General features: G+C 35.6%; 1 protein-coding gene across 1 annotated transcript in view; it reads right to left on the bottom strand.

The window, feature by feature from the left end:
• The window catches only part of PGR (progesterone receptor), a 65,979-nt gene that overhangs the window by 13,211 nt on the left and 37,799 nt on the right, over positions 1-14,969 (bottom strand). Inside the window, exons 4-6 of the mRNA XM_077113173.1 lie at positions 12,849-13,154; positions 3,742-3,886; positions 2,512-2,642 (exon numbers count right to left, since the gene is read on the bottom strand). Of these exons, the coding sequence (XP_076969288.1) occupies positions 2,512-2,642; positions 3,742-3,886; positions 12,849-13,154 (582 nt within the window). The remainder of the gene's footprint in view (positions 1-2,511; positions 2,643-3,741; positions 3,887-12,848; positions 13,155-14,969) is intronic.

Here is a 14,969-nt window from a genome sequence, read left to right as displayed (position 1 = left end):
AAATATGGAACTATTGAACTTTCCTGCCAGGGAACCCCCTGATACTGTCTCAAACATCAGGGACTCCCAAGTCAAAAGTCCACGCCCTTGATCTCGAGGCTTTGCTCTTGTGAATCTTATTTACATAGTGAAGAAGCTTCGTCTACCTATAGTTATGCTTGAGAGTTACTTCCATAGGCATTCCTTTATTGGTCATATGTGCCTCTCTTTCTAAGCTCAACTCTGCAATGAAATCATTACCTTCCCCCCTATGTGGGACATGGTATCCAAGGATGAAAGTTTCCCTAACAACGTAGTCTATGAGTCCCAGGGACGAGCCTGGCCCTGGCACTGTGGGACTGACAATGACATCCTGACCAAAAGTGGGGTAGGTGTGGCTGATAAAGTTCAGATTTGAGAGGCTACTCTGGAGGCTACTCGTATGCAAGTTTCAGGTAGACATTGCTACTTATCATAGATTGTCAAACCCTAACCAAAACCATTCCTGCTAACCCTAAAGAACACCTAGAAATTATCTGAGATTCTCTAAAGTTCCATGCACTATGATTACTTTCCAGAAGTCTATACCCTCCAGATGGGTTTCTTAGGCCAGACAAGTCCTGAAACCCAGAGAGACCAATCTCTCCAGAACAACAACTAGTTCCATCCTCCTATCCCATACTATCGCTAGCCCCTTCCAACATGAAAAAATTAGAATGGACATGGCCCAAATAACCCTAAAGATTGGGAGAAAGATCAAAGGAAATGGTGGAGTTAAGGTAGGGTTTAATAAATGAGTATGACTTTGAGTCGTTATGTTGATATTTCTTTAAGTTTCCAACGTCCTGGAGCAGGTAGAAGTAAAAGCCTAAAATTGTGGAACTGTAACCCATACTAAACTCTGAAATCTTTTCTACAACTAATTGTTGCAGAGTACTTTGAAATTTATTGGTTTCTTTGTATACATGTTATGTTTCACAATAAGAAAAGACGCAGCTTCCATCTGCCGTGTTCCCTGAGTAAAGACAATGAGCTGAACCTCCCTTGTTGATCTGCCTTTGACATTCAGTGGGAAGAATAAAAAACTTCAAAAAAAATTTGTCATGCCAGTGATATTGGGTTTGTTTGGTTCCACAGCAGAATGGAGCCTATCCATAAATACGGAATTATGTTAACGATATACACTATTTTGAGGGATCTAAGACTGTCTTTGACATAACTGCCAGAGGACTCACTGCCTTCAAGAAAAGACAGATAGGACTTAATTATCATAATATTAAATTTGTCTAGCCATTGTTATATCCATGATCTTTGTCTATTCTGTGCTCTTTCAACACAAGCTTGAAGGACTCTGTTATTCAAGGATGGAGGAATAGGGCTATGGATCCTTAGGTCCTGTACTGATCCTTGTCTGCATAACTTTCATGAGGAAATATTCATTTTGTAAGTGTTCAGCTCTTCTGCCTCTCCTTGTGACCTATGCCCTCCAGTCGTTTGAGAATTGTGCAATTAGAAAAAAAGTCCTTACAAAGATGCTGTATTTCCATGATTCACTCTCAACTGAGGTCTTACCTCCCTGTTCTCTTTTGTATATTCAAGGGCTGAATCTGCCTGGGCATGGAAAGGCTACATCTCTTTTTTACTTCTACCACACAGATCTTGGGGAGTGAGAAAACAAAGTGTAGCAGTAGTTGCTACTCATTAAGCCAGGAATGTGTATGTTTCCCTGTACAAGAAATAATGAAAGAGACATTTGTCTGTCCTTCTGGTGGTATTATTTCACAATACCTCACTTTGTTTTTCCTTCTTTGCATCCAAAGATGCAAAGATGCTGTATGTATCAGCTTCTTCTGTAGTGAAGGTGGGCCACGGAATGCCAGTGGAAGTAATGCTTGACACTACTAAGCCTTGCCACCACACCTCCTTTCAGTGCTCATCTTCCAGCCAGAACCAATGAAGGGCTTCAAACTGCTAGGGAAGAGTGAAGCCCTGGGTGGAAGCAGCCTGAGTTCTTCTTTCTCATGTACTGGACTGTAACTGTGAGTGATGAATAAACTGCTACTCTCTTATACTACTAGCCTCTGTAGTCACTTGCTACAGCAGTTAGCCTATCCTGACATACAGAGAATAAGCCATACAAAACTGTGTACTTTATATACAGTGCATACTTTTGGGGTCTTGAGATGGAGAGAAATATATTAGTGTTTATAAATATTAGTAAGTTTAAAATACCTAATTAGATTAAATGAAAAGTTCATTTAATCATATTTTATCTAAAATGTAAAAAGAAATAATTGGCTGAATTCATAGGTCGTTTTAGTATTATGTGGTAGGCTATTACGTTATAAGAATTATGAGTATTATAGGAAGTATCAACTAATTTTATTCATCTCTAGGCTAATAGGGACAACAGAGACTGGGTGTTTCTCCTTTGCAGTTACAATTTAAGATTCATATTTCATGTATAATCATATTAGTGTTTGAGACTTTCCTAATAAATTTAAGTAAATACCCTATGTTACTTGTACTCACTTGTATTAAGAAGCAGCAGTACTTTCATACAGAGGAACTCTTCCTGGCTAACTTGAAGCTTGACAAACTCCTGTGGGATCTGCCACATGGTAAGGCATAATGAGTAGAATGATGACTCTTTCATCCGCTGTCTGGTACCACGTGCAAATCACAAAGGAAAAAAGCAAGAGAGCGAGAAAAAATACAGTGTCAGTGTATGTGTTTATATAATTTGTGAGGGAATATGATTTTGGTAATAATCCTACTTATTGAATAAGAGGTTAAGAAATTTTAAAGTTCAAAAATCATATTATTACACATTGACAAATAAGGTGTTGTTTCTCACTTTTATTACCATAGTTTAAATAACTAAAGTGAGAAAGGAGTTGTAGGAGTTGAGAATGTGCTCAGTTGTGGAGCTGAGGGCATAGCTCTATTCACTGTTTTATTCCTATATATACTTTCTATATATATTTATAAGTATATAATGTTGTGTACAATTAAGAAAAAGAGTGGAAAATGAAGGATAATGATTCCTTACTTATTGTATGCTGTAAAATAGTGATTATTTCTTATTTTAAATGGTTGTAGTATAAAATAGAATGCATAGAAAAGTTATCTGTAAACTATAAACACCTATACAAGTGTAAGCAATTAAGCTATATCATTCTGAATTAGTATTCATCATTAGAATTGTTTAAATATTTTAATGAAAAGATTCTTATTGAGTTTAAGATTATGTAGAAAATTAATTACAGTAATTTAAATCTAATCAAGCAAACTGAAATATTGATCATTCAGTTTTTAAACAAAGTTACCATATGTGAGTTTTCCTTTAGTAGTTAATGTTTTTACATTTCGAAGGTATGTCAGTACTTTCAAGCAAAAATATTTCTCATTTTACTTCAGTCTTTATTAGTATTATGATATGAAATTTTAATTTGGTAAATACACAGTTAATTGTGAATTTAAATTTATTTTAAATAGAGTTTTGAAGTTTCAAAAACTGGATTGGTGACTACAATAATGAAGCAAAAGGAAAAAGCTCCAAATATTAAATTACTAATAAAATAATAATTTTATTAGAATTGTGTTATCAAGCTGTATCCTGAGGTAATTCTAAGGATTTTTCAGGAAAATTCTATCATTTAGGACACTAAATGTATGATCGTCTATTGAAATATAATTTGTAGGATTATTTTACACATATCCCTTAAGCTACCAATAAAAACAGCAAAAATAATTACTTACTCATTTAGTATTAGATCAGGTGCAAAGTATAACATCTGCCCACTGACATGTTTATAGGATCTCCATCCTAGGCCAAACACCATTAAGCTCATCCAAGAATACTGAATGAGAGTTATCTGGTCATCAATATGTAAGTTTCGAAAACCTACAAAATGAATTTAAAAGTAAAATGATCACAAAAATCATTTAATTATGTCAAAAATGTTGAAGAAACATATTTTTGACAATATGAAAATAAATGCAAATATTTGGATAATATACTGTTTTCAATCTCAACATATTTCATACTAAATATCAGGAAAATAATAAAGCCTGAAAACTAAAAAAAAAAATCAGCGATATTGGAAGTCATTTAAAATTAATCACTGTAATTCAGCATTTTTGGAAATTCATTATTTGAATCATCTATCACTCATTCATTCATTCAACATCCATTTATTGAGAATTGTTTATGTATCAGATAAAGTGTTACAATGCTGAAGATACAAAGAAGAAAAAGACACAATCCTTGCTGTTAAAAGAAGCTCACAACTTAACAGGGGAGACAGGAATATGACTATTAAGTGCAGTGGTAGAGCTCCCAGAGGACTGGGAGGACACAAGATAGAGGACACAGGTGTGGGGATGGGAAGGCAAATCAGGATAACTCCCTAAAAGAGAAAGAGATACAACCTAAGTAGAATACAATCAGTTTACTGAAGACTCTCAATTCTCTGGGATTTAGACATCAACTGGTTTTATGTTGTAAAACCACCACTGCTTTCAATTGTGGTTTGATTTTCCTTTAACAGTTTTTAATTATGTCTTGAAGAGATTCCACAATATTGTAGTAATTTTTGTTTTTTGAAACTTAACCCAGATTTCCATCATGATTTAGAGTCTCTCTTTGTGTGCGTGTATGGGGGGTGGACAAGGAAAAATTTGAAGAGGTAGGCTAGAGTCAGATCACAGATGGTCTTGTTTATCTATTAAGATGCAGTGGGAGTAATATAATTTTATTTGCCATGTAGATGGATTCTCCTGGCTGCTATGTGGAGAATGGTTTCAAGGGGACAAGTCTAGAGTTAGGGAGGAGTTGGGAGATATTGCTAAAGTCCAGGTGAGAGAGGTTAAGAGTCAGAAATACATCAACACATTGGAATAGAGAGAAGGGAGAGGAACAGTGAAAAGCGTAAGATGTAAAATAAAGGAAATTTGGCAACCCATTGCCTATAGGAGGGAGGAAGGGGGACTTAAATACAAAGCAAAGTATTTTTTGCTTGAATTGTAGATGATGATAACAGAAACACTGAGATAAAGTAAAACAACAGAAAGGCTAGGAATAAAACAATAAAATTTTGGACATGTTCTGGAATATCAAGATAGCAATTGAACATATAAGTTAGAAGTATGGGGGATGGTTGGACTAGAAGTATATTTTTGAAGTTATCTATATTTGAGTATAGCTGAAACAATGAAAGTAGATGAACTACTTTATTGAAGGTATAGAGGAAGATGAGTGGTTTGGTGGGAACATTATTTTCCATGAAGATGTTTTAGTAGCAGCTATTGTCCCTAAGAATCCATTGAGTTTCATTTAAAAATGGCCAATTTCAGAAGTTAAGGCAAAACTTAATTCCTTAAATACTGAAGGCAAACTAAATTTATTTCTTGATTATGTTACTCATCTCAAGGTGGAAAATAGAAAAATGCTATCTTCTCTTCATATTCTTCAGATAGCTTCATTTTCATACAAATAGTAGGTGTTAGTTTTCTTCTCAGAACTTCATAACCTCACAGGAACAGAAAACTCTAATGCCTATTCCTAATTAGCAGTGCCATAGTGGATATTCCTCCTGCCCTTTTGGCTCCCCAGCATCTAAACTTCCTTTCGTCCATCCTGCCTGCTTCCTCCTTCCCTCCCTCTGTAGAAGTAGAATCACCACTGATTTTAGTTTGGTGAGGACAAGGGCCCTACCTTACCACCGAAGAAGCTGGTTAAGTCTCTGCTTTCCTGGGTTTGAGACCTGAGACCTGATTTGATCAGTGGGACACATACTACCAGGATACTGAATCAGAAATCATATGCAAGGACAAAGATATGGTTAGGCTCTATTCTCGATGTATTGATGCCCAGTGATGTTGGTTATCCAATGGGGGCATTTGTGGTGCTAGCTTTTTAAAAAAATTATTTTGAAATAATTTCAAACTTAGAGGACAAAATAACATAAAGCCCACAGAGAGAACTCCTATATACCCCTACCCTATCAATGCCAGATCTATCAATTTTAACTTTTGCCATATTTAGTATATAATTCTGTCCATCCATCTATCAATACATTTTCTGAAAATCTGAGTATAGGTTGTGTACATCATGTTCCTTGAACACTTAATACTTCCATGTAAATTTCCTAAGAACAAGGATATAAATTTATACAACCACCTTACGTACAGTTTTTAAGTTCCAGATGCCCAATAATGTCATTTGAGCCTTTTCTCCTCCCTTATTAGATCCTATCTAGGATCATATATTGCATTTAATTGTCATTTGCTCCATAGTTCTTTCCTTTTTAAAATTATGGGAATACGTATATACAACATAAATTTTCTCATCTCAACCTTTCCCAAACATACCATCCAAAGGGATCAATTCTCAATATTGTAGAACTTTCACCACCTTCCATTGCTGAAACTTTCCCATCTCCACCAACAGAAACCCTATACTCATTATGTATTGACTCCTCATTCCCTCTGACCCCGGCAACCATTAGAGTAATTTCTGTCTCTATGAGCTGGTATATTTTATAGTACACTCTTTGTAGTTCCCATGGGGCTTATATTTAACTTCCTAAATCTGTAAGCATCTTGTTTGCTTTGATACTAAATTAACTTCAATATTATATACAAACTATTTTTTCTGTACCCTTCCAACCCCCCACCTTAATGTAGTTTTTGTCACAAGTTACATGATTTTACATCGAGTCTAAAACCATTGATTTCTCATTATATTTTATGCATTTGCCTTTTAGGGCCTATGGGAAGTAAAAAGTAGAGCTGCAAAACCAAAAATGCAATAATACTGGCATTTGTATTTCCCCATGTCAGAAGGTCTTTATGTCTTCATCTGCTTCAATCTATCGTCTATTGTCCTTTCTTTTCAACCTGTAGAACTCTAGCATTTCATGGAGAGCTGGTTTAATGCTGACAAACTCCATCAACTTTGGTTTATGGGGAATGTATTAATCTCTCCCTCATTTCTGAAAGACAGTTTTACAGATGTAAAATTCTTCATTGGCAAATTTTTGCTTTCAGAACTTTAAATATGTTTTCCCACTGCCTTCCTGCCACCATGTTTCTGATGAGAAATCAACACTTAATCTTATTGAGACGCCCTTGTGCATGATACATTGCTTTTTTGTTGTGGCTTTCAACATTTACAGTGAAATTGTTATTTCCATTTTAACAGAATAGACTACAACTGGGAAAATGAGCTTTATTTACTCTATCTTTTAGAGGATTTATCTGTGATAAATGTACAATATTATACTGACTTGAATATGCCTAGTACAGAAGTGCAACATTTTCATCATTAGCTGCAATATCATTCATTACTTTATACTGAACTAAAAATGGGGACACTAAGATCAAATTCCCATTGATGATAATGATCAGGTAAACTTAATACACTTCAGCTGATGATCAAAATGAAAAACCTTTACATAGTAAAGCGATGGATGATCACTAGTTGTGTTTAACAAATAGGTAAAGAAAAATACCCTTTCCTTTTAAATCACTTGTCTTGATAATTCCTGACAAAGGTAATGTAACAAGCCTTAATGCTTTAAAATTAAAAAAAAATTGTACAGCTAAAGAGATGGTCTGTATGCCATAATAGGCTCTCTTATCTTACATCTAGTTCTGATAAAATATATAGGTTGGGCTTCTGTAAAATGTCATGTAACTTAGAAAGCTCATCTACTATGGCAGAATATTTAATATGTCAACATCTTCTGTTGTTGAGCTCAATGTAATAAGTGTAATCACCAACATGTTTGATGACTTACTATGAATAAGAAGAACTTAACATTTAGTGTTCTAAGGCAGCACACAGTATTTTTTTAAATATCAGTTCTATATATTTCTATAAATATTCTTTAAACACCTATTTAGAATGGTCATTATGCTTGAAACTGAGCATAAAGAATAGAAAAATGCTGCTTCTGCCTTTAACACTAACAGTCTGCGGGCAGAAAAGTCGAAAATAATTATATCTCAGAGTGGAAAGTGTTATGATTGACAATTCAAGGGTGATACGGAAGAATAAAAGGGCCCCTGACTCAGTCTGGGAAAGCTCAGAGAAATCTTATCAGGGACACTGATTAGAATCTTAGAAACTAGTTAGGTGCCAGCCAGAAGAAGATAGGGGAAGAGAAAGGTCTTTCTTTCGTAGAGCAAACAATATGTGCAAAAGATGGAGGCAGGAAATAAAGCAAGAGGCTTACACTTAAGAGATGCTTGAAAAGGAAAGGTGAGAAAGAAAATGTTACAGATTCAGGTGCCAGATCACACAATGAACTTGTGTATTAAGGCTAAGGAGTTTTGACTTTACTCTGGAGAAGAAAAGAGAATAGCATAATTGATTATAGTTGTTTTAGAAAGCTGACTCTAGAGACAGAATAGAGGATCATTTAAGACCAGTATGAAAATGGTGGTACTAAGGTTAGTCGGGGTTGTTACGGAAGTTTAGTTTTAAAATGAGGGCCCAAATTAAGTCAGGACAGTAGCAATGGAAGTATGTAGAATTAATTATATAATTAATAAGTAGAACTGACAGAATCTGACAACTAAGTGGACATGGGGCAAAAGGGAAAGAGAGCCAAGGATGAAACTCAAAATTCTGGCTGGGGTGCCATTTCAAGATACAGGAGAAAGAAATGAATGACGTAGGTTTGTAGTATTGAGTTGGAAGCTCATCCAGGTGGAAATGTGTAATAAACAGTTAAAATATGTGGCCCAATAATTCAGTAGAGGGTCTGGGTTGGTCCTTTCTATCTACCCAAAAGTTGTCTGGGTATTTTATCTGCCACTGGATTTAAAGTTCCTTAACAGTAGCGTCGTCACAGTAGTGGCAATGGAAGACAAGGCTATGAGCGAGCTAATCCAGAGTAAGCAGAGTGAGAAAATGCTTTAGTAGATGATGAAACCCAGGAAATGCCAAATTTATGTTGTGGTTGGAAGAACAAGACCCCAAAGGAGACAGAAAATGGATAAATCAAGAAGAATGTGCCTATCTGGAATGGAAGTGATGAATGCCAAAGGAGGAGTTTCAGCAAGAAGTGGTTACTTTGTCAGTGGCCCCAGAAGCATCTGAAACATGTTAAGAGCTGATAGTCTTTATTTGGTTTGACAAATGAAAAATTTTGATGACACTAGCAATAGTAATTTCATTGCAATAGAGTGTTAGAAAAATCGATTTTGAAAGTCTTCATAAAAGCATTTATCAAAAGGCCTAACTTTACTCCTGGTTAGCTACTCTCATTTCTCTCCCACCCTTTTTGGGGGCAGTAACTTGATTTACTCATTTGGTTTAGGAAACAAGAAAAATCCTCTGTCACAGATGCAATGGTTGTTACTGACTCAGAGGATATTTCAAAGCCAGAAAATGAGGAAAAATACCCTATCAGTCTTCTGTTACAATGTTTATAAATAGTTTGGCTAACTGAAACCAAGAAGTAAGGCATGTATTTAAAAATGCGACGTTTAAAAATGTCAAGTCATTGACCTGAAAATATTTTTCACTAGTAAACAGAATTATGAAGACAGAATTTACAAAAAGGAAATCTTTTCTCCAAATTTCTTTCACATCAAATTCTGCTACAATGTTTTGATATACAGGATGAAAAATATTTAAAGGTGATACTGAATTGAGAGTGAGTGCTTATTTATTTAATTTCTAAAGCCTCCCTTTAGAGACCCTCCTTGATCAGGCTATAACTTAAGTTTCTAAATTTACTTTCCACAACTCTCCCCCCATATAAATTTACCGTCTGTGGTTTCTTAATATTTGGGTGATGAAACTCCAGAAGGACAAGTAGGCATTGCTGTAGTGTTTATTGATCAGTGGCTACTAAAAGCTTTAATTGCCATCCTGTGGAGGCAGAATGTGATCATTTTTGTTTTGTCATTAAGGGGCTCTCACATTGAAAATTTTGGGATCCACTACCCTTTGGTGGTATAATTCATTATTCACCAAACCTACCTTCTTTCGTATTTTCAGCCACACTATTCCTTCTACTTGGAATGTTTGTTTTCTTACCAAAATTTATCAGGATCTCACTTCTTCAAGGTACTGTTTAACTGGCACCCCGTCTCTGAAGCCTACTTTAGTCCTAAACCAAAAGTTGTCTGGGTATTTTATCTGCCACTGGATTTAAAGTTCCTTAACAGAAAGGCATATGTATTGTCCATTTCTTAAATTTTACAAGTACTGTGTTGCTCCAAGCTTCAAATAAGAAAATATTACCCTCTGAGAAATTATAGCAAAAGTCAATATAAAATCATTGATATATAGATGCAATAAATATATTTTCAGAGATAGCTTGTAAATATGCTGTCATGAGGCTAGAGCATCTTGCAGGTTTCCATTAAATAGAAATAAAGATAGGTCTGAAATAATATTGGACAGATGTAACATAAGCTGCAATTATCATAAAAGGTCTAAGATACCGGGACAGTGTTGCAAAGAAGATATGAGGAAGCCCTGACCAGACAACAGGAATCCCCAGGGGCATCTGCAAATACATCCGTAGTGGCCCGCAGGCATACTGTCCTCTTTGTTAGGATTCTTGCTCTGCGTCCCTAATACACTTTCCTGCTGTAGAAGAATGACCTGTTGCACCAACGTATTTCTCTGGCACATTTTCGTTTTGCACTGTAAATTAGCAAAGAGACATTCTGGCTTTTCAGTAAGGCTCTTGCAGATTTGTTTAACACAGTTCTTCTTCCATAGACCAATGTCATGTTAATGAATGTATAAAATTTATATGCAAAATTGAACACCAGATGCTCGGGTATGTTACACCAAAATGCAATTATACCGAAGCCTACATTACTGGCTTCTCTTCCTAACACCAGTGTCTACTTGTTAGGTCTTGCACACAAAAGCATATAATAGACATGGATTGAGTGAATCAGTGAGTAAAAACTGTGCCCTGGTTTAAAGTCAACCCAAAGGTTTTGAGTAGTAAACTATACTAGATTACTTTATATACATACATCCCTCCAAGTCTTTCTGTAAAAGTCAGTATAGGCATTCTGGTACACTGACCATTTCATCATACATTCATTAGCGTTAGAATTACTCCCAGAATGCAGACCATGCAAAATATGGTTTGTAAACCCACAGACCACGTGATGCTTTGGCTAATCTCAATGCTTGCCTTATTGTATGGAAGATGCCACCATCTGGTTTACATACATATGGATTACATTTCACAACATTTAAAGAGTTGCCAATAATTTAATGTAAAAATTTCCTCTCACTTTTTCTGAGGGTGTGTGGGAGCCAGAGTGTTGACAGATAACAATGTTTCAATATAAAAAGCTTACTTAGCTTTTAACCAAAGCAAACAAATTATCTTTTAAATTATAACTTATTTTCTAACATTGCAAACTTATACTACAGTCTTTTTTAAAAGTAAAACAAACTCCAAAGTGCAAAGTATAAAAATATCAACAAAAATAAAAGAAATCACCTTTTTGGAATAATAGAAAACTGATAAAAGCTAAACACATTTAAACATTTATTTTTAAACTGAAAAGCTCATCTGTGTTCTAGTAATGTTTTTATATAGTAAAGATCTATCAAATCTGATAACTATTTTACAGTAAATTTTAAACATTTAGACTTCTCTAATGGAAAAAGTTACCTATTCAAGGTGCCTTTCAGCAAGAACCTAATGTTATCCTACGCATTTTGATTTTTCTATTAGATTCCTTATCTCTATCAGAATACTGAATTTTATTAACTTTTCTCAACATGTACTTTTAAAAGACTGAACAAACAGGGGAGTGTTTTTCTTTCTGTTTCACATAGCCTTGAATTTTCAATAGCCATTCATCTATTTTATTTCAAACCTTTCAGTAGAAGAATAAAAATTGAGTTATATATTAAGGCAAATTGGGAAGGCGTTCTTTTGTAAAAGGGTTTTGAATTTCATTGAAGCTAAACGGACATAATATGTTTAATTCTTGATCAGATATTGGAAAGATAAATTGGTCTTAGGAGTATAAGGATATCGGCATGAAGGAGGATGTTAACTAAAAACCAAAATAAAACATGTTCCCTTTATTTCTAATTATGGGATTAAACCCTCTCCAAATAATTGCTACACAAATATTCCCCTGGCTCTGTGGTCTAAGATTCAGACACCTGAGAAGTGCATCCCGGTAGTTATTTCAACCACTTGGCACCTACAAAACTGTGCTGACGGTGCAACAATAGTTTATAGTTAATGTGACTGAAATCCTTGCATCATGATATAAGTCAAAACCGCACTGTTTCTGGGCTATAGACCCCTTTGTCTGGGTCTAAATTAGAGGGAAGAGTGACTGGTGGATCATTTCTCTGCATTCTAAACGTTAGGAATTTAACATTTATATGTTCAGGAATTTTCTTTCTTAATTGACTTTAGAAATCCCCACTGTACTCTGAATACTATTTTGATTTGTCATAGGAATAGATATATTCAGTTTTATTTTTAATCAATTGAGAGTTTAGATTGAATTAGATATTTTTAAAAAGATGGTCAACTTGTCTTTCTCTAAATTACCGTGACTTTTTTTGTTGAACACATAAACTTATGCTATTCCTTAACTGTTTCATGAATGCAATTCTTGATTCATCAGCAAGACTCAGTGTGCGCTCTGCTTCTTTTGTACTTCCTGGGCACAGTAGGGTCCTGGACAAACAGCACATGTTAAAGTTATATTCTGAATGGCTAAAACAAGTCCTGTAACGTAATATTAGCATTCCAGTTGATTTAATTCACAGTTTATTTAATACTCTACCAGTACAACAAACATAATCAATTTTTTATTACATGCTATTATATACAAATTATTATTACCTGGCAGGGATTTAGACCACTTGACTACTGAAAGAAGTTGCCTCTCGCCCAGTTGATTAAGACTCGTCAGCAAAGAACTGGAGGTATCAGGTTTTGTGTTGTCGTGTCCTGCATAGATGGTGTCTGGTTCAATGCTCATTAGCAGGTTGATCAGTGAGGGGATAAACTGTATTTCTTGAGTTGGTGAAAAAGTGATCCTCTGGCTGAGAGTTTGGCTTTCATTTGGAATGCCCACTGGCTGTGGGAGAGCAACAGCATCTAGAGCTCTCATAACTCTGACTTTATTGAACTTTTTAAACTTACGACCTACAAAACAGAAAAATAAGGAAATAAGAAATTCAGGTAAATACCTATCTTTCATCAGAGTATATTTTTCTTAAGCTTTAGAATTATAGCATTATATATGTTAGCATCAATCTAATAAAATAAAATTTAATAATTAAAAATATTAGGTATCAGACCTGGATCAAAAAGTCATCACAGAAGCTTGATCCATCTATTACTTACATCTTATGTATTCCAGATAACAGTAACCCAGGGATTGAGCCCACCCTGATCAAGATAGTGGAGTGAGGAATTTCAGGGGCCCATCCTGCCACAAAAGCTTTGAATAACCAGCAAGAACTGGCAGAAGCACATTTCTCAAAGCTCCCAGAAGAGAGTTAAAGGTTTGTAGTAACAGGGCTAGCAACAAATCAAGAAAAAGGCAACTTAAAGAAGAGGCACCTGGCTGGCCTTTCCAATATCCCTACTGGTTCAGCATGGAGATGGCCTGCACTCCAAGTATGGACCCCTGATCCTTGTTCCAGAGGAAGAAGAGCTCTAGGACATATACTGAGAGTGTGCATGTCTGGCCCAGTCTCTCTGGTGGAGGCCTGAGGGACACACATTGTGGGCTCACTGTCCTAGAATTCAGCTTGTGTGCAGAAAGCAACTCACACAGCTCTTTTACAGAACAATGTAGGAGGGCAATCAAGTTGTGGCCACTTGGAGTGATGGACTGAAGGCTGCACGATATAAAGTACAGTGCCCAGGACTGTGAGGAAACTGTTTTCTCAGAAAAGGGCATACTTATATCTGTGTAAACAGGAGAATTCCTAAAGCTACAAGTGTATGCCCAAGACAAACACATGCACAGAAAGGATCAGGGCGACCCCTACAGTTTGACTTTGTGATATTTGTAAACTCCTTGCATGGATAAGCTCTGACAGAAAGCACTTTCATCAGTCAACCTGAAAAACTGGGAAAGGTGTTTCCTTATTTTCCTTTTCCTTTTGTTAGTTGCTATTTTTCAAGAAGAGCTCTGTCATAACATGAGCTGGATACAAGCTTAATGAAAAGATACCACAGAATCTAAATTCCAGTGATAATACACTATAATGTCAAAACATCCAGGCTTCCACAAAAATTACAGACCATACAATGAAAGAGGAAGCAATGGCCCACATAAAGGAAAAGATTACAGCATCAGAAATGGCCAATGAGGAGTATCAGACCTGGCACATACTGGAAAAGACTTTAAAAACATGGTCGGAAATATGCATGAAGAGCTAAAGAAAAGCCTGTACAAATAACTAAAGGAAATCAGGAAAACGGCAGATGAACACAAAGAGTAATATCGACAGAGATGGAAATTGTGAAAAGCAACCAAACAAAGCTGAAGCCCACAGTAACAGAAATTAAAATTTTCTTAGAAGGATTCTAAGCTCCACAAAAGAGTGGAGCTGGCAGAAGAAAGATTCCATGAACTTTAAGATAAAGCAATTGAAATTATTCATCTAAGGAGCAGAAAGTAGAAAGAATGAAGAAAAGTGAACAGAGGCTGAGGTCCTGTTGGATACAATGAAGCATACCTATATACACATTGAGAGAATCCCATGAGGAGAAAAAAGAAAGGAGCAGAGAAAATATTCAAAGAAATAACAGCTAAAAACTTCCCCAATTTAACTGAAGACATGAATATACACATCCAACATGCTCGATGAACTTCATGCAGGATAAAACCAGATAGATCAGACTCATACTACAGCATGTTATAATAAAATTTTCAAATACCAGAAATGAAGAGAGAATTCTGAAAGCCACAACAGAGAAGCAAAGCAGCATGTACAAAGGAGCCTC

The sequence above is a fragment of the Tamandua tetradactyla genome, chromosome 8, assembly GCF_023851605.1.
Source record: "Tamandua tetradactyla isolate mTamTet1 chromosome 8, mTamTet1.pri, whole genome shotgun sequence".
In the NCBI taxonomy this organism is placed as follows: domain Eukaryota; kingdom Metazoa; phylum Chordata; class Mammalia; order Pilosa; family Myrmecophagidae; genus Tamandua; species Tamandua tetradactyla.
Note: the sequence above shows the minus strand (reverse complement) of the source record. Positions and strands in the feature narration are given on the sequence as shown.